Source organism: Syngnathus floridae, chromosome 1 (genome assembly GCF_059516105.1).
Source record: "Syngnathus floridae isolate MCC-2025c chromosome 1, RoL_Sflo_1.0, whole genome shotgun sequence".
Lineage (NCBI taxonomy): Eukaryota > Metazoa > Chordata > Actinopteri > Syngnathiformes > Syngnathidae > Syngnathus > Syngnathus floridae.
Genome location: NC_142413.1, coordinates 13,775,700 through 13,795,767, shown reverse-complemented (window position 1 = coordinate 13,795,767; position 20,068 = coordinate 13,775,700). Strand labels below are relative to the sequence as shown.

Below are 20,068 nucleotides of genomic sequence, written 5' to 3'. Positions count from 1 at the left end.
TGGTTGGTCATCCCTGTCCAACCACTAAAATGGACTTGACAAAACACTAGACTTGACACATACACTTGTACACTTTATCAAGGTCGTATAAGGTAGCATTGGAATACTGGAAATGACTTTTCTCTAATTTGCATTTCCAATGGGGAAACAAAATCCAAACAAATGACGAGTCAACCAGCATCTTGGGAAATGACGTACAAAGCTTGTGTACTTACATCAGGGCATCTTAGCAGCGGCTGGTCATCATCTCTGTGGTAGGCTGCAGTGGCAGGTGGTAGGGAGAGGGCGTGGCTTGCGTTGGGTGATGTGATGTGGAAGGTAGGAACCTGGGGCGGCAGCAGCGGGTAGTGGAACTCCACCGGAGACAAGCGAGCTGGCGTGGTCAGCGCGGACACATACCTGCACATGGACAGAAAGTCAACACTGTCAGTGTTCACTCATTTTATCATATTTTATTTTTCTGGTTGACATGTTGTAAAGCCTTCAGGGGTGGCAAAAGTATACTTTGTTCCTTTGTAGAAATTTGCTTTGGTAAAACTCTTGTACGTATGTATAAAACAGAAAAAAAGTACAAACAGAAAAAGGCTGCTGTAACTCCACACAACAAAAAATACACCAAAATTACATGTGTTTTTTGTCCCGATGATTTAAGTGGTACATGCAGAAGGTGTGGATCCGATTATCAGTCCGTGACCCAAAATCATGCACTGGTCCCAAGCTCGGATAAAAATGGTTGGGTTGTTCTTCACAAACGATCATACAATGTAGGCCTTGTTGATGCCTGAGCAAATGTGATTTTATTCACATTGTTTGTATCACTCAGGGAACAACACTTTTCTGATTCCTGCTCTATGGTTTCTCCACTTCAAATAAATAAAATCTTGGAAACTGCAACTAATTATGACAAAAAGGTAGAAATTACATATATCCATTTTCAAATGTAGGGAATAAAAATAGAAAGCCTTTATAAAAATAGAAGAGCAAATACCTGAAAAAACAGGACTGTATTAATATGTCTGTGCTTACTTTATTTGTATTTATTCATAGATCATTTTACATTGTCATTTTATCACTGTATTGTGTTTGTGGTGCTGGTATTAAAAAGTGAAAATGTTGAAAGAAATAATCAACTTTCAAGGTCCTTTTAATGCAGAATGGCGTCTGTACATATTTTCTGCCTCTAGATGTCGCTGAAAACTAAAAAGATTTTGTGCGACCACTGTCTCAATGAGGCATAAAATTTAAAGAGAGAGGAAAGAAGTCTACTGAATGAGTGGACTTTCAACCTTAATGGCTCCCCCTATTGTTTTGGAGTGTATATTACTTTTTATCCCACAAATGAGAATATTCTAACAGGTTGACTGAGGCAGTCCACAGAGGAGGGCCTGAGCCAAGATTACATTTTAGAACCTCTTGACTGGGAGGTAAACATGCAGACCATTTTGCCACATTGCTTCCTGGGATCTATTTGCTAAAAGGATTTTCTGAACTTTGTAAAGACTTATCAAACAACTTTAAACTGGTGGAAATTCAAAGGTGCAGGAAGCTAAAGAATCTTAGCCACTGAAGCGACTTGATCAAAAGAAATTTGGATTGTATTATTATGTCTCAAAATAAAGTAAACATATATGATCTCAACAAGACTAAACACAAAGACAGGGACTTGTGACAGTGTATAATAATTAATTACCACATGTATGCAAGAAAGAGATTTTCTTACCTGTCACTGTGAGGTGAATCTCTTAGTGAGTCATAGGAATCTCCAAACTGCATTCCCGGACTGGAAACATCAGTACAGCCCCAGTGGGCTCTCCTTGCCATACAAGCTGGACTACTGCATTTACTGGTTCCAACAGAGCTGGACAGGCCACCTGACTGGCAGTCTGAATTCATGCTGTCTGTTCGCTCCATACTCCATGTCTGCTCCTCATGTCTGCAGGCGTAAGTACAGAACTACTTTAAAAGGTTACGATAGGACTGGCGAGTCAAAAGGAGAGTGAGGAGGGTGAAGGAACACATTATACAGACAACTATTAAAAAGTTTACTATTTATTAGTGGTGTGACAAAAAACAGATTTAATCGCAAAATTTGAATTTGTTTTAATTGTTAAATAATTATTAATAATTTAATCTAAAGTCTTAATTTTAAAGATGTGAGTGCATGCAAATGATTCAAACCAAATTGTGTTTTTATAAAATGTATCAAGAAACATTGGAAATTCTTTTCTTTCCTCGCAGAGGTATATCTTTAATGGTGATAAGTTCATGCATAGGTACAAGGATATGTAAATAACAAGAAACAGCATCATACTCTCTCAACCGGTGTTGCGCTATATTGAATCAAATCGTAATCCCACCGAATCGAATCAAATTGAATCGTTGCGCTTTAAAATCAAACAGTCATTGAATTGTACCGCACCCCGTGAATATTGGGATATGTAGTGAATTGTCTTTTCTATTTCTTTATACAGTTTTTTTTTTCCTTGGCTTTCATACGTAAGAGCTACCTGGATGCATGTGAGGCAGTGGTCGAGTGATGTGAGCGGGTAGACATTCTGCTGCCTGCATAGTTGCCAGCACATTCAGCTCCATGGCTGATGACACATTCTGTGGTGGGGACACTCTTGGAGATGTACTGCAAATCACGCACACACACATTTTACTGAGCAAAATGGATCATAAATATTTGGGGGCTTTTGAGGTTGTCCAAGCAAGCCATTCATTTGTTTTTATCAGGGCAATGGGATAAATAAAAAGCACAAATAGATGAGATGAATAGATGAATGAAATGCTTCACTTCTGGTTCATTTTAGGGAGACAACCTGAACAATACAGTTCAACACAACATTCAAAATAATTTTGGGAATGGGCTTTACTCTGATTCATGCAAAGTAAAAAAACATTCCATATGTATTCTCATACTAATCCCTGCACACTTTAGAAAACTTCTCTGACAAGGTTGTGTGACCTCATCATACAGAATCATCATACAGACAGCCCCCATCAAAATCAGCAGTTAATGAGCATGCATTGTTAGCATTATTGGTGTGTAACTCATCAAAGTGAACAAAACCACTCGTCATGGACCTGGAATTAAATACTGAGCTGTATAATTTGTGTTATGTGTGTCCATTTGTTTATAAAGGAACATGTCTATTAGTTAATTCTGACTTCAGAATTACCTGTACCTGCCTCTGCTGTATGTTTCTACTGTTTGGACTCACATCAACCATGGGAATTTCCTCGGGACCAGGCCCGGGGTGGTTGGGCCCGTTGGCCAGCATGCGGTTGGGTTGTTCCACACATTGATTCTGGTTTTGATGGAGGTGATGTTGCATCCTGTTCCTGTGCTTCCTGTAAGTTACATAATGGGGAAACCATAACTCGTTTGTCGAGTAAATATTCCTGTGCAGCTCATTGAGAAATGAGTGAAAAAGAAGCTGTGAATGCTGAAACACAACACTACTTGAAAATAGAATTACTGCATCTGTTCTTAGCTTGAACCTATGGCATAGGTTGGAAGTCCTTGGGATGAGTATTCGCACTCATAGACCCTTAGCAGTCTGTGTCATTTTTTTTTTTTTTTTATCTTTCTAGCGTAATTCTGTCCCCTGTTTGGAAGGCATAAATAAATAGGTCTGTTTATGTAACATGACATTTGTTGGTGGCATCATGCATCACTACTTCTAAGTGGCGCACATTGCGCTATGTCGTCACACAGCTCGAAAGAGTTCAGTTACAGCTGTACTTTTAAAAATTTTATTGCTCTACACTGGGTCTCATACTGCCTAATATCCCACTGGGAATAAACCTAATAATTTATAGCGGGTTGGAAATGACATGTTGGACAATTTTACTGTACTAACTCTAAAATATTAAAATTTAGAGTGTTTTTTGTAGAAAGATGTACAAAATGAGTTCTTGCACTTAATGTTTGTTTCTTATACAGGAGTTTAATGAGGTCCTTGAATGGTAATTTTAATGCAGGGGAAAAGAGGGAAAAATATAGTATGTGGTTATTTTGTTGTTTGCTTCAAACTGTTGGATTAGAATAGTGAATCTTTTATAGTACATGCACTGAAAAATGTATGATTAAAAATGAAACATATTAAGAGCACGCATATTGTATTCATATACGTATTTTTGTTCATATTGAAAATAGCATTTTGGTCATTTTTGAAGTGGCCTGTCATGCCCAGTGGCATTGACAAAAAAAAAAAAATCCCCTCCCTGCATTAAGCATTCATAAAAATAATATGACATGCACATGAACATAATCATATATTGTATGATTATTTTAAATTAGTTTGAAATGAGGAAAAGTTTAGATGCAAATATACAATTTCTCAAGTAACCCTATTTTTATTTTATGTAACAGATGAGCAAGTTGTTTTTCTTTTCATTTCACACTGCATCAGTTTGACGTCTTTCAAAATCAGGTATTACTTGTAGAGTATATTTCAAAGGACATACTTGGTTTTGCAGTAGGCCACCACACAAACAATGCCAACCACCAACAAGGCCACACAGATTCCTGTGATCGTCAGCACCCGCCTTTGGTACAGCTCCTCGGCCTCTGTGACAGAAAACGCACACGTGCAAATACGCACGTTCATATGCACACAAAGCACACATTTATGCATTGCAGACAGCACAGGCGTACACATCATGCACAACACACATCCACACAGGAACACACGCATACCGGAATGCATGTTATCCTGTTATGCACCGCAACATCTGATAGTTTATTGTTACTTTAAACTCATTGCAGTACTCAATACTTTTTACCTGACAAACTTTCCTTCCATTTTCTTATTGTCGATGCTTGCGCTGTGTGTTAATTATTTAATTTGCCTAACTGGATAAATTGAAATAACTGAAAAGTCTTAATTCTACTATAAACTGTGTGTGCAAAAATTGTTAAATGGTATAAGTAAATAGTTTTCAATGCACTTCAGTCATACAAATATCACACTTAAGACAACATTGTACAGACCATTATGAGAGGGAACAGACATTTGAACACATGCTTGCATGAAGGCAAATCGGGAAAAATAAATTACATATATATATATATAAAAAGTGTTTACACCACAATAATAGCATTAAATGTTGTGTCAAAGCTAAATGAATTCTGGGCTCTGGAAAGTATCACAACTTCTATTTTGTTTGATCTTTTAATATATTGAGTTAGTTGAGACATTCCCACTGTTATAAAGTTATAAATCTCAAATTATTATGTTGAATAGATTTTCCTTAAGTTTGGTTCAATTTGTAGACATTTTAAATAATATTGACAATAGTGAGTTTTAAATTTGATCTTACCTATTAGCTGAAGTTTAGTAAGTGGGTCACACACCAGTATGCTTTCTTGTAAATTATTACCGTACTGTGGCGTAACACTGAAAAGGAATGCAATGAGGGATGCAAGAGCAACAACACAATAATGAGGGGAGCAAACTAGGGCACACGAGGGGAAAAGGGGAAAAAAAGTCATAAGGAGCATTGGGAGGAAACATGACAGGAATAGAAGCGGGACAGGGCTGATAGGGAAACAGGCGTGTCCAAGAGGAGGAAAGTAGTCCCCGGAAGCTATAACATAGGACTGTGCTTTCATTAACTTCAAGTGGATTTTAAAAGCTCGTTGGTCATGCCCCAGTTTACATCACTGTAAGAGTTCAATGTCATATACAAACACCAATTACAATCAAATTGTTCAAATTAGCACACTGTTGTCAAATAGACCAACCAGCCACAACATCATGACCATGATCTTGCATGTCATCCGAAACAAGATCACTCTGTGGCTAATATTTTGGTTACCTCAATGAACCGCACAAGAGTAAAAAGCAATATGTATTATACAGCACAAGTTTCGTACTTGCCAACTTTCCTGATTAATGCAGGAGACTCCCGAATGTCAACCAAATTTCCCAGTGACAGAACGGTCCGTACATCCCCGACGCACGACCACTTTGCAGACGAAGGATGAGGGACAAGAAAGTACAAAAAAGGGTGTGCTAAGGACGGACAAAAGTGGTTTTTCCTTTGTCCGTGTAATCATCCCAATACGGGTCAAGTGCTGATTAACCTTTGAGTCCGTCTGTTGGAGTGTTTCGACACACAGAAGTTTCTGTTGGAAACGGAACCAGTGGGTGCTCGTAAGTTAAGTGAATGGGAAAAGTAAATCAGATAGCTAATGAGCATTAAATGTTTGATATTATGAATTATAAAAACTCTGCGGTTAGCCTGTCTTTCACGCCGACACACACGGGAAAAAATAACCTTTGCCCCAGAGAGCCTCAGCTTTAGGATGCCCACTGATGGCCGCTAAATAAAATTCTGTACGACACCGCAATAACCAACTTGAATTTGATTCTACACTTGGCTACTATGCAGAGTGAGTTTCTGGTTAAAGTAAGTTATTGTAAAGTTATAACTTTTGGGCGATTTAAAGTTGCAACATGAATGTGAGGACGGACGGACAATTATTGAAGGTTAAATTGCCCACCTTGAGTCACCGGGCAACTGTTTTGCACTTTGTTCAAATATTGTATGCTGTTATTTACTAATTTGCACTGCGCACACACTGCTGGGCATTAAATACTGCAAAGTAAATGCATTTGCAATGCAACTTTATTATTCAGACTTTCCTGGTACTCATTTCATTACATAAAATTGGTCATTTGTACACAGACAAACCGCTTTGTACAACATAGTTTTCCTTCATGTGGTGAATATAATAATAAAAATTAAAAAAAACTTGGACACCTGGCTAAGAAACCTTGGGTCAATACGCTCTGAAAAAAAAAAATCTCCCGAATTTTCCACGTGCAAAGTTGGCAAGTACGGCAAGTCTCCAGCGTCAACGTGAGTGTAAACATTAATGTCGCTGGATGCGCACAAGACATGAGGTGTATTTAATTGCAGTCGGACATTTTCAAACTCAGACAAAAATGTTATTATAATTAGTGAGTAATTTATTAATTAGTTACTTGTATTTGTTGTCAATTACATATTCATTTAATAATAAATTAACTCTGATTTGCTGATACCAATTGCATAATTTATAGTTGAATGAGGGGAGTATGGGCACTTCTTTCCCACCAAAAGCGCTGGATATGTTGTGGCTGGTCAGTGCAAATAAGTGATGCTAGTTTTCAAGAGAAGTAGAAAAAAAAAAAGTCATCTTGAAAAAGTCATCTTGACCTAACTTTTTAGTTCACCTTCAGGAAGATTGTTATGGTTCCTAAATAAAAGGCCTGAGTGGGAATTGGTGCTTGTATCAATGTGCACTGATACAGAAAGCCAAGGGAATAGGGAAGGCAAGCTCGCCTGCACAGCGGCACCAACAGCATTTGTGATTTAGGACAGCCCCGCTCTGTGTCTTATCTCTGACATTGACTCAATGAAGGGCACAATAATTAGGACAAACAATTTGGTTATGCTTTTGTTGCTCTTTGCAACACCTTGCAAAACTATTGGCCACTACCATTTCTTCATATTCCCTTTCGTTGAACAGTCGTGATATTCCAAATGATCCAGTCCATTCTAGGCCCTTTACATTCCCTTTGAATTGCCTCTGCCCTTTCTAGCTTTAAGGTATTTGTCTCAATTATCCTTTTTCTTTCTCCTTAACCACATTAGTCTATAAAGAAGAGTGCATGCAAAAAAGGGGAAGAGGGATAGCAAATCTTGAAATTAGGTTAGTGGGCGGAAGAAAAGGAGTGACAGGTTTGTTGGTTTTAAAAAGAAGGTGGCACAATAATGTGTGACTGTGACACAATCTTGGCAAACGCTAAAAGCACAGCAAAATAAATAGTAATGTTCCATACCCATAAATTCAATTCTGAGAAGCTCTGCCAGCACAGAAAGTTGTTGTGGTAAAAAAGGAAAGAGACAGACAACGGTCAGCTATAATGTCCACTTTGGAGAGGATCTGCGGTCTACTACGTTGCTTCCCTGTATACGTTGAACCAGGAAGTTCATTAGTACTTTGGAATCTGTCAGTCGGGCTGACTGACATTGCCTATTGCCCGTCCAGTAACAGACAGACAAGCCACACAGCCTCAGCTCTGTAAACCCCAAAAATGTCAGGAAAAAAACCAGAAGCACACAAAACTCAAAAGCAAATGAAAAGAAAATGCAATAAATCAAGACCAAAGGAGAAATCAGCAGGCAGGAAAGTACATGCAGAGACATACAGACAAAGACAGTAAGACAAGAAGCCACAGCACTTACTGCCATATTGAATACTGCCTATTTTTAGAACATTGGAGAAAAACAAAACAACACCAAAGAAAAAATAACAGAGGAATAAAAGCAGTGAGATGACATCTAACAAATGCTGAGTACAGATGAAGATGTAAAGACAATGAAGTTGATGCTGTATATCATTTGAATAATGACAACTCTAGTTAAGCATTCCTACTGGACTCATGTCTCCCATCCCTGCTGGAGCCTTACATGAGGTTTGCATGCCTTAACACTAAAGAAAGAAGATGAGCTTGTCCACCCAAAGTTGATCTACATTCACACAGGGCTTTGCATTCCAAACAATGTATAGCAGAGAGCAGGGTATCGAAATGAACTTGAAACAGCACAAAGTGTTCTTTCAAACAAATTGAAAGATCACTGCAATGCAAAATTGTGAAACACAAGAACAAAGCTGATGGACCAGTCTTGAGGATGGAAGCAAATACAGTGCTCCCTCGCTATATCCCTGTTCACTTTTTGCGGCCTGACTGTTTCACTGATTATTTTGGGGTGATTCCAGCTTTTATTTATTTATTTAGTCTTTTACAGCGTCGTAAATGACAAATGAAGCGCACTTATTTTGTACTTATTTAGAACGTTATTCATATGTGCCATTGAGTCAATCAGTCCAGCCATATAAGTCAAATAGTAACAAGTTGCGTTCAGGATGAGGGGGACGCCTCCGACCGCAGTACAAGTCTTTTTTTGTCAGTTTGTTCTGTTGCAGCCATCCACTCCTCTTACACACTGCAGCTCGCTATTTATTCTTCATTTTACATTTTAAAAGTTAAATTAAGTGTGACAGCATCTGCTGTGTTGTGGACTCTGTACTGGTCTGTCATGGTGAAGAAGGAGCTAAACCGAAAGGCAAAGCTCTCCCATTTACCAGTCCATCTACATTCCTACCCTCCTCACTTATGGTCACGATCTGTGGGTCCCGGAAACAAACGAGTATCATCCACAGGTTGTCCAGTGGGTGGTAATACATATTATGTTCTAATCTTTATAATTTCTAAATTAATATTACTATGAAATGTTGCACAAATTTATGAACACAATAAATATACAGTTACACTAAAAATTATTGCACTCAAAATGAGGATGATGACCCTTGTTTTATTTGTCAATAAGAAGTTGCTGTTTTTAATATTAGTACTGTTGAGAAACTTAAATTGTTGCTTTTTTTTGCTGGTTCAGCCCAAACGTCTGTTCAAAGTGCGCAACATTGACATGTAAGTCTCAATGGCAGTAATACTCTTTAAAGTTGTGAAAAAAAAATCAATCTATACAAATGAGGAGTGCCCTAACCCTAATAGACTTTGATATCTGTTTGTGAAGGTTCATACTGTCTTCTCAAGCTTAGTAGACTTTGATATCCTCTGTAGCTGAAGAATTAAAAAGCCCCTGGCCACTACAGTATATGAGGAAAGTTTCCTTTGATTGTACAATGGAAACTTCTGAACCAATTTGAGAGGGTATAGAATATACCTCAAATGTAACGAATGACAGATTTGACCAGAGGAGTAGTGGAAAAACGAGTGAGCACATAGCATGCAGACACACATATATTGTATATACAGTATGTACAACCCCTCTAATTTAGCATGCTGCATCTTAGTGGAAGGACACAGACGAGAGTTAATGAACATACTGTAGAAACCGGCCATGACGGAGTTTTCACAACGGTCCCCCGTATAGTCATTGGGACACCTGATGGAGGGAAAACAAGACACAGAGGGGAAAGAGAAGGGTGTGGGGTTAAAGGTTAAACAGGGGTGGGAGAGCCAGGGATTTATTTAACACACACAGAGACAGGAAAGAGAGGAGGAGAAAGAGGGAGGGGAAGAGACACAAGAAAGCACAGAGAATGTTGAATTAGAAAAAACCACAATCCACCAAGTACGGAAAAAAAAAAGATGTCCTGCATACTGTTACATCACCGCCATCAATCCATGATACAAGTGATACAGTAAGGGCATCATCACAGTCATGAAAATCATGTGATGGTACTCTGGTAAGGGCGGCAAACACCCAACCCCTACATTTCCATACACACACACACACACATACAGAAACATGAAATGTACAGAGATTTACCAGGGACTTCATTAGGTACATTTGCACATCCTAATGAGTAAAACGAACATAAACTCAGGTAAGGTGTCAAATACTCAGTTGACCGACTCAATACTACTACTCATATTTGGCAATGATTTGCAATCATAAGGATTTCTAAATCGATACTTTTTGGCAGCTGACAAGATGCATTATTAGTGGATCTGATGGCTATGGAATTTTTGCTCTTATGATGATCTCTATTAACTCAAAGATATACTAGAAACATGACAATCAATCAGACACCTAGGGACGTGATTTACGCAAGACTTTGCGAGGAAACAAAAGACCCAAGTTTGATTGCTCTCCCACCAGATGTGGAAGTTGACTTAACAAACCAAGTCAGCTAAATTCAGTCAAATACTAAATGGTTGATTTTATGCTTTTGTAGTACGCATTGAAACCTCTGCCTTCTGCATCTCGAATGGCCGCTGTCACGTTGCAGTCGATGGATACATTCCTGGTGTTATTCAAGAACAGCGCAGATACACCAATAGCCCTTTCAGTTTCTATTGTTCTTGTGTTAGAAAATGAATGAAGAGTTTTGCCTTTGCCTTTTGCCATTTCTATTGTTCTTGTGTTAGAAAATGAATGAAGAGTTTTGCCTTTGCAGTTCGCAACTGTCTGTCATTGTTTTAATTCTTGGACAACAGCTTGAAAATACAAAAAAAAGTGTATTTCCAACAACAATGGATACAGAATGTTCATCTGACTCTTATATCGTTAGTAGTCTCAAGATTTTTGTCTGGCTTGGAATAATAACGTTGCTGACTCATAACACATTGTGGTCTGTCATTTTACAGCCTTCTGTTTTTCTATAAACGTGACTACTGAGACAAATAGACAATGTGGTTGGAGACAATTAATACTTGATTTGAATTATTTTATTCTTTTATAGTTTATGTGTGCTCATGTGTATGATGTGGCTCTTTGCAGTAACACAGTAAAAAATGGGGCTCTTAATCTCTGACTGGTTGGCCTGCCCTCGTATAGACCTTAATGTGACCGTAGTGTGACTTTTGATGCACATGTTCAACTGTTTTATTTGCCTCTTGCCTTTTTGCACTAGTTGTTGGTCTATTTATTACAAGGAACTGAATGTCAATGCACAGCATGTATTTGATCCATGAACATTTCCAAGGCTGGCCCAATGTTTCCTGTTTCTGCATCTGTTGATAACACTCTTTGACACTCTAAGCTCAAGCGCTATGTGCTTCTCTCCATGAACCGTGGCAAGCAATTGTCAGGTGTCGTCTTGATCTCGTCATGTCAAACTGAACAGGATGATGATGCCCCTTGATGGCAAGACCATGCCATCCCTACCAAATAGATGAAAAGGGCATATCAAGCCCTCTAAAACCAACACTGTCCATCCATCTATTCAGTGTACCGCTTAACTTCATTGGGGTCAGAGGTGTGCTCAAGCCTGTGCCAGCTAACTTTGGGCAAGAGGTGGGATACACCCCAAGCTGATCACTGGACACATGCTGGACAGACCAGAGATAGGCAAATGGCGGCACTCCGAGCGGCCCTTGATTCATTCATTCAAAAACACTGATAAATATTCAATTTGTGTTTTACATGGAAGATGGGGAGAAAGGATTCTGGAAAAAAAGGGAAAATTCAAGATATTGAAAACTATTGAGAAACAAATCAGTAAATATGCAAATCTGTGGGTGTCCAGCTGATGATATATAGGTGTACACTGTAGTTTTACATTTTAATATCACCGATCACCACTAGACGGGAAACAGGTCTTAATTGCACTTTTGTTGTTTGTTGTTGGCTCAGCCTTTATACAGTACATGCATTTAGAAAAGCGTACTTATAAACATGTTTTGTCCATATATAAAATGGCATTTTTGTCATTTGGTGCCCCCCAGTAGCACTGCTGAAAAATTGCATCCCTCTTCAGCATTTAAGAGCTCATCCCTGATACAGCATAATACTGTACAGTCATGCAAACAACGAAAATTGGTACTTCTACGACTGAAAGTCATTTTGCATGAAGTTAAATATTATATTTGTATGCCAATGAATATTGTATTGCTCCACGATTTTTGTTCAAATATCGGTTGGGGTACTGAAATTGTGACTACCGATATTAACTGTTAGCATATCAATGGAAAGTTGAGTTAACAGTAACCCAATTTGAGTTAGAAAGGGACAACTCCTTTTTTTTGCTAACAGGACAACATGAAACAAGAGAAGGATTAACTGCACTGTGATCATGGAGAAAATGGAAGACAACTCAACTTACTTGCAAGAAAGCTGGTTAATACCATGTATGAAGTAACAGTCTCCACCGTTGATGCAGTAGGCCTTTTCCGTGTCGTTGCAATGCCTCACATGACTCACACCCAGGGACAAGGTGGTGGTGGTTACTATGAGGTAAACACAAGAAATGTGAAATCTTTTTTTTCCTCAAGGTTTCTTGTTGGATATCCTACCAGACGTGTAACTACTGTAAAAAGGCTCTACAAAAACGTACTACGAGGCGATTTGTAAAGGAGCATGGTGAAAGAGTCTAGCATTTCCACAAGAATCATGCTGGTTCACTTCTAGCTTGAGCTTTGAAGCCTTTGTGTTTGTCATTTCTACTCTGCATGGGCACCACTCAGGTAAAAATATCTAGAGCCCTAATTTGGTAGACTGGCGCCCTTGCCCACGGCGTGAAAACAGGCGTAATTTTAATTTTGTGCCAGTGCTAGCCCAGTCTAGCGTGTGGGCACACAGAGCAGCCTCGCCCTTTATGCACCTGATAATCTGGTGACAGAAAGCAGTTTGCATGTGACGTAAAAGACGACAGGTGGGTAGGGAGATTCCTTTGAGCGCCCGGATTTTGAGGGACACCGCACAAATTGGCTGGGAAAAGACTTCCGACCCCTTGCACCAGACTTGTGAGGCTTTTGTGTCTAGTAAAGTAGTTTTGCATTTATAGAAGTTCGACTGTATAAAAAAGTGTCTTACATAGTCAGTCTTACATATATTACAGCAGAGTTGTAGCATGGTTCAAGAAAAAAGTTCAAGTTGTCAAATGCTCACAGATGTGCACGCTGATAATACTTGTGACGTTTTCTTGTCCAACTGAGTTTTCAGCCACACAGGTGTAGTTTCCAGAGTCTTCCACACGCACTCTACTAATCAGCACCTTGGAGTTTTTTCTGACAAAGAAAAAAAGAAAGGCAGAAAAATTATGGTAAAGATAGATACAAATAAATGATTCATATTTGATTAGACCAAAATCCAAATTGACATTCATCACATATTATTGCTCCTGATGGTTGGTTAGAAAAAATGATTACAAAGCACAAAAAGACTGCTCTTTATTCTCAAATTTTAAATTACTATAACAATTTGATGCATGTTTTTGTCATCATCATCAATGGTATTAATTCCATCTTTTCACTGTTGTCAATTTAAATCAGGGAGAACTTCACTTTCACTCATCTTTCTGTTTAAACGGAAAATACGTATGTCGGGAAGTGATTTCTTTTATTTCACATAGAAAAGAGAAGCAGAAAAATTGGTCCTGAAATGAACTGTGTTTACCTTTCATCTAGAATTTCCTAAGAAAAGTGAAGTGGACATGTAAAACATACAGTATTAATACATCACTCAGTAAGTTTGACGGACTTACTTGTTGTTTTTTATTCTGAGGTCTCTGGCTCGCTGAAGCTCATGTCCATCTTTGTACCAGCGGAAAGAAGGGCTTGGATTCCCTGACGCTTCACACTTCAAGTACAGTTTATCCCCTTCCATCAGAGACTGGCCTTGCATCAGTCGTAGTTTAGGAACAGAGGCTGGACAAAAAGAGATAAACTTGCTTTCACTGGATTAACAACACACTAAACATTTTCAATTAGTTGCATGAGTGTATACTCATGTGTATGTGTCTGTGTGTCTATGTGTGTTTCACAGTGGTCATGGCCAAACCCAATCAGGAGCATTGACCCACCTTGACAAACTGAATTCAAATATTTGCTGAAATTCAATTGCCATAATTTATTCCGGTCTATTCTCGTCATTCTATAGTGCTCCTCTTAACCTCTTAATTCAATCGTAATAATTTATTCCAGTCTATTCTCGTCATTTTATAGTGCTCCTCTTAACCCAAATGGTTTCAGAATTAATTAATTAATTTAATTAATTAATGTATTTATTTATTTCAAATTAAATGTCAGCTTCTTTGTGCTGCCATGTCATTGTAATCTACCCACGGCCTTCAGAATCAATAGAGCTGGCCAGTATAATTTAAATTATATTAGCAAAAAGACTGATTCTTAAACCAATCACATTTCAAATTGGTCCTCACGGGGCCAGCACCCTGGCTCTGGATAATGTCAGGATTTTCTCAAAACTTGTTACGGCCAACTTTGACTGGTAAAACACATCCATGGCGATCTGTACACAATAATATATTTAATAATAAGCATCTCTGGTGAGTATGATTGATTTACTTTGTTTAATTAGTTGATGTTTTCATCTGCTCCTGAAGATGAAGGGTATGTGGAACAGTTTCACAGCGTTTGTATAGTATTAATGTTTTCTTTCAATGTAATGTGGTCGTAGTGATATCTGGATTAATTAATTTTTTTACACCAAATACCCTTCCTTACATAAAACCTCCCATAAGCGGCAAATAGCATACGATTTGCAGAGGGATCCAATTGGATGCTAACCACTGAAGGTCTAGTTACTAGATGCACGGCCAACATCAAACAAAGCAGGAGTCCCACTTTTTGTCTTAACATTGCAATCAAATGTTCTTCTGTGATAGTGGGGGGAAAATGTATTTCTGGAAAAAGAAAACACACAGTAAGTAAGGCAGTTTGCTAAAAGTATATTTTGTCTGACAGATTAACTCCACAGCTAAACAAAAATTGTAAAAATCTGCTTTGTAGAACAATAGTATTTCCAGTAAATCCCCATACTGACTCAGTTGAAAGCTTCTTTTTGACGTTTGCTGATGGCTGCAGGGAGAAAGTCTTTAATATTCCTTGTTTTAAAAAATAAATGAAATATTCCATTTTAAAAACATTATTTGTGTGTCTGTGCATGTACGTGCGAGTGTGCATACGTGTGCGTGTGTGTCATAATAGAGATTGTCATGATCATTTTGTCCTGTCATATTGTTGTTGCTTATAAAGAAGATATCATCACATGTGACAAAAAGCAGCTGCCAACATTAATTGTAGGACTTCAGAATATTTCTCAAACATTGTTACTTCCAGGAAAAATTATATTTTCTTGTGATGTATGTATATTTTAGGTATATTATTCCCAGTCAAAAGCCCAAGTAGATCATTTCAGTATGACCAGATGCTGCCTCTCTTTATGGCTTTTGCCTTGAAATGAACTGCATTATAGAAGAGAACATTATTGCTGTCATATTAGTGGGAGGCTAGGGTAGTGAGTGATTTGTTTGCTGTTTTAACATTTACTTGAAGGTAAGTCCAGATGCTCAAGTGCTATTATGGTATTGTTAAATCTCATTGTGAGGGTAGGATCACTTCCTTTCTCTTTGGACTTACTCGATTTAACTGTCCTCTATTTCAATTAAGGGCTATTCGTAGGTACACACTATACAACACAATAGCAATAATCTGTAAAGTTACAAGAACAAAGTTGTTAGTGTCATGGATCGGATGGAGTCGGGTGACCAAATGCAGCTTGGACCAGGGTTTATAGAGCAAAACACACTAACAGACTCTGCAAACTGACATGGCTTAACAAAACAATAAGAGGACTGACCGACAGGGACGTGCAACAAAAGATGTGACGCAAAAGACATCAGGACAGCACCGACGGCGACGAGAGACGAGAACAATCCAACAGAGGGGTGACACGCAGACAGGATTTATATACGCGACAGGTAATGAGAGGCAGGTGACTGTGATTTGTACATAGATTGGGAGTAGACACAGGAAGGGAGGGGCGAGAACACAGACACTGACAGTTAGGGGGGAAAAGTGGATTATAAAACTTGAATTGCAAAAATTGTCAAATGAATTTCAAAATTCCCACTCAAAGCCAAACCTAAGTCTGATACAAGCAGCCACCAGACCAGTAGTCTCTCACTGTTGATTCCAATATATTAAATTAATTATATGATAATGTGCCAAAACCCACATGGTTATTTTAGTCTATTTAGTTCTATCAAATGTTAGAACAATATTCTTCTAATCTACAAAAAATAAAAAATAATTGTGTGTATTTTTTAATGTTTATTCGGCTTTACAAACTAACAAATACACACAATGTTTTCATTTAATTATATAGGTTTTATCTATAGGTAAAGATGACCACTATTCCAAAAATTATGACAACTAGACGAGTCACCAAAATCTAGTTACACAATGAACAATTGATATTCAAATCTGTGTTAAATCGTTGCTTCAAAGTATCTTCTCATGACAAATTGTTCTGACATTGAGCTGTGTGCCTGATACTTTCATCTCATGCATTTCTTGCATTTTGGCAGAACACAATAAGGGCAGCATGGAGACTGAAATCTAATAACAATTTACCATAATGAGAGATGAGATGATGTTTCATTGTGCGTATGGATGTGACATTTAGACAGCACAGTGAAAAATACCTCAGAGAATAATCATCCTTTTTTTAGTAGTGCACTTTTCAAATGTGAATTAGAAAGTCACTAAATATATCAGAAATTATAATAATGCATTGCAAGTGGAGGAAAATGTCAACAAATAAAATGAAGGATGTATATAAACAAGATTTATGAATGTTGCAAATCAATCTAACAGTTAAAAGACAGACCTCCAAATTATTTTTCCTATGAAGGTATGCTGAAATCTTGCGCAATATCCGATATTCAAGACTGTAAAATTATACATGTTTCTCACAACAGTGACTTGATTTGATAAGATAGCATTGTCTTTACTGTGTACTGATGACCAAGCGTGACAAGTTTGTCTGAATGGTTATAAATGCCACAATTAGACATTATTCAAAACATAAAGGTACATCATTCTGGAAAAGAATTTGCGGCATAAATTTTAAAGGTAGTGTACCTGCAATATATTCTTTTGTATCTTGCCCTGTAATGCTGAAGCTACCTTAAGCAAGCATTAAGAGGAGACTTTTATGTCTTTATGAGCATGAAAATGAATATCAGGAGGACTAAAGCAGCTGGGAAAGGAGGTGAACCTGGTTATGAATGAGCTCATCCTTTACTGGGATACATCTCCTCAGGCAGCGTTGTGTCAGCTGGCAAATGTTGGCTGAAAATCAGGAGGAAATTACCCCTCATGGATTTAATATCCACATTTAATGGATGTGGAGTAATTCTGTACAACTCTCTTTTGACATCATTAGTGGTAGCTATTTTTTGCACATTATGTCCTCTTTTTTTATTGTATTTCCCAAATGTTTTGCAAAACTATAGCACATATCATGACTGTATTTAAACCCATTTTTACATCCCTAAAAATAGCACAGTATTAAACGGTAGTACTCCATTCAACGTATGCACCACCATCTACTGTTTTGTGTTCTAAATTTGGCACATAGGATTTAAATGAATGTGAGTTTTTTTGCGGAAGTGTTTAAAAATGTTGTTTCTCTGTTGTAGTTAGTTCGGTTTGGAGCGGAGAAAAATGACAAAACACAAAAAAAGTTAACAATGTACATGTTTGTGTGTTGAATAAAGGCGCGGTTTGAAGACATCAAACCTCATATGGGTGTACACGGTATAACATCGCAAAAGCTGTATGAGAAGACAATTCATCTGAAAAAATGGCGGCGTTCCTTATTTGTTAAACCCGGGAACATGGAGGTGGAGAAGAAAATAATTACAAAGAAGAAAACTAAAGACTGAACTGACTTGGAGAAATCAATATCCTTGTGAGACTGTTTATATTACACTGAAAAGATATATTTTGTTAAAGCTGGGTTTTCTACAGAAGGGGTAATATTTCAATTGTCATGTTTATTTATCAAGTAGAACTATCATGTGTATATTAGATTTGATTTTATTTTGAGGTTTTTTGCTACCGTACAGAGGTGGCTTACTTTAAATTAGGGCTGCATATTATATTGCAAAAATATTGTCGTCGTGATAATGATGCATGCAATGCAAAATATTATGCAACCTTAAATGTGCATTTCAATCACAATAACTTCTCAAAATAATAATTAAGAAAAATAACAAGTAGACTACGATTGGTTGACTGAATGTTATGGACTGACTACTGTCTCCTAATTTGTTTTCCCTGTTCAACTAAAGAAAATATATTGTTTGGTTAAACATCAAAGAGAATAAACCTCAACACAATCATTACAAAACATTTGTGACTCTGAATATATTATTTTGCCGAGTGATGCTCACCTGTGAATATTAATTTGCCGCATATCGAGTAACCCTACTTTCAGTCTCAGACCACCAAGTGCTTAAAAAAAGAATATCCATCTTGTGAGCCCTGTCAAAAGCTCCCCTAAGAAACAATCTATTTCTGGCATAAGGTGTACTGAGAGATATTAGGCGGATTAGAGTGAAAACATTTTGCTGGGGCTTAATTTTGAAAAAGCGAGTGTGGCGTTTAGCAGATGAGCCAAGGCCGGATTCATTCTGACATACAGACACTGCTCAATCTGTAAGAAGAATACTTGAGATGCGTGTACATTTAACATGCCCAGGTATGCATTTTATTGTCTGTAACCATGTATGTGTGTGTGTGCAGTCAAGCACTCCAAAGTGCTGATCCAAGCTTTCTACATCACTGAGTGATGGGAGGATTCCTCGGCAAGAGCACCAGGAGGTTGTGGGGACGCTGAAACGGACAACTGAGTGTGGCCAATAGTCTGTGAGTGGCCTTACACGCTAGCCAATCACACATGACCAGCGGTCCCATCAGCCATCTATCAAGAGGTCTTTTTCTCAAGGTCAGCTGATGTTTGTACCCCCACCCCGTTCTCCATCCAACAGAGTGGACATCAATAAAAATGATATTTTATTGCAAAGTATCATCTCATGACAGGAAGCCAAAGCATTTTTTTGGCATATGCAAGTTTGTGTTTGACTCAGTCTTGGCATCACGGTGCATGTATGGTGATGTCATCTCACACACTGGAGAGCCTGATTTATGTTTTGACCTACACCTCTCTAGTATGTGTCTAAGTGTGTGAGCATGCATGGGCCCCTCCTCTTGTGTAAAAGAGAGTAGCCTTTTTCTATCTCATTCTCCCATCAGTGTGATTTCTGCAGCGCACAGCTGTCACCATGGAAACCAGGGAGGGAGCCGGAGATAGAGGATGTAAGGCAGAAAGAAAAGGGAAAATGAGATTGAGAATGAACGACAGAGAGAAAAAGAGAGGAGGGTTGCGTGTGTGCACGTGTGTGTGCGTGCGTGCGCGCGGGCGTGTGTGTGTGTCAGTTGTCGGATAACGGCCACAGAAGACCTGCATGCAGTATCGCCCGGCTAACCTCTGCACAGCAGCAACACAAGCAGAAGAAGATGTGTGTTGTTTAGTGATAGCATTTCGTAATCACAACCACAGTTCATCAAAATGTCCGTTTGTGCAAAACAGGGTAAGTGCGCACAGTTTGAAGCGTGATTGTCAATAAATGTGTGCATTCTATTTGTTCTCATGACCCCTGGAAACACATCCGTGTCACAACTTCTATTGCACATAAGGTTGCTCAGTCACAATTACTTGTGATCTTTTT

General features: G+C 38.2%; 1 protein-coding gene across 5 annotated transcripts in view; it reads right to left on the bottom strand.

Annotated features, from left to right (window-relative positions):
* nrg2b (neuregulin 2b) overlaps positions 1 to 20,068 on the bottom strand; it is a 33,229-nt gene that overhangs the window by 2,713 nt on the left and 10,448 nt on the right. For 2 of the 5 annotated variants that reach the window (XM_088376045.1, XM_088376055.1), the window contains 10 exons: positions 14,015 to 14,177; positions 13,420 to 13,538; positions 12,635 to 12,758; positions 9,911 to 9,969; positions 7,839 to 7,862; positions 4,474 to 4,576; positions 3,225 to 3,354; positions 2,508 to 2,635; positions 1,721 to 1,933; positions 216 to 399 (listed from right to left, as the gene is read on the bottom strand). In XM_088376045.1, coding sequence (XP_088232171.1) covers positions 216 to 399; positions 1,721 to 1,933; positions 2,508 to 2,635; positions 3,225 to 3,354; positions 4,474 to 4,576; positions 7,839 to 7,862; positions 9,911 to 9,969; positions 12,635 to 12,758; positions 13,420 to 13,538; positions 14,015 to 14,177 — 1,247 coding nt within the window. Of the gene's footprint in view, positions 1 to 215; positions 400 to 1,720; positions 1,934 to 2,507; positions 2,636 to 3,182; positions 3,355 to 4,473; positions 4,577 to 7,838; positions 7,863 to 9,910; positions 9,970 to 12,634; positions 12,759 to 13,419; positions 13,539 to 14,014; positions 14,178 to 16,128; positions 16,259 to 20,068 lie in introns of those variants that run through there. The other 3 variants (XM_088376065.1, XM_088376027.1, XM_088376036.1) reach the window with 3 other exon arrangements.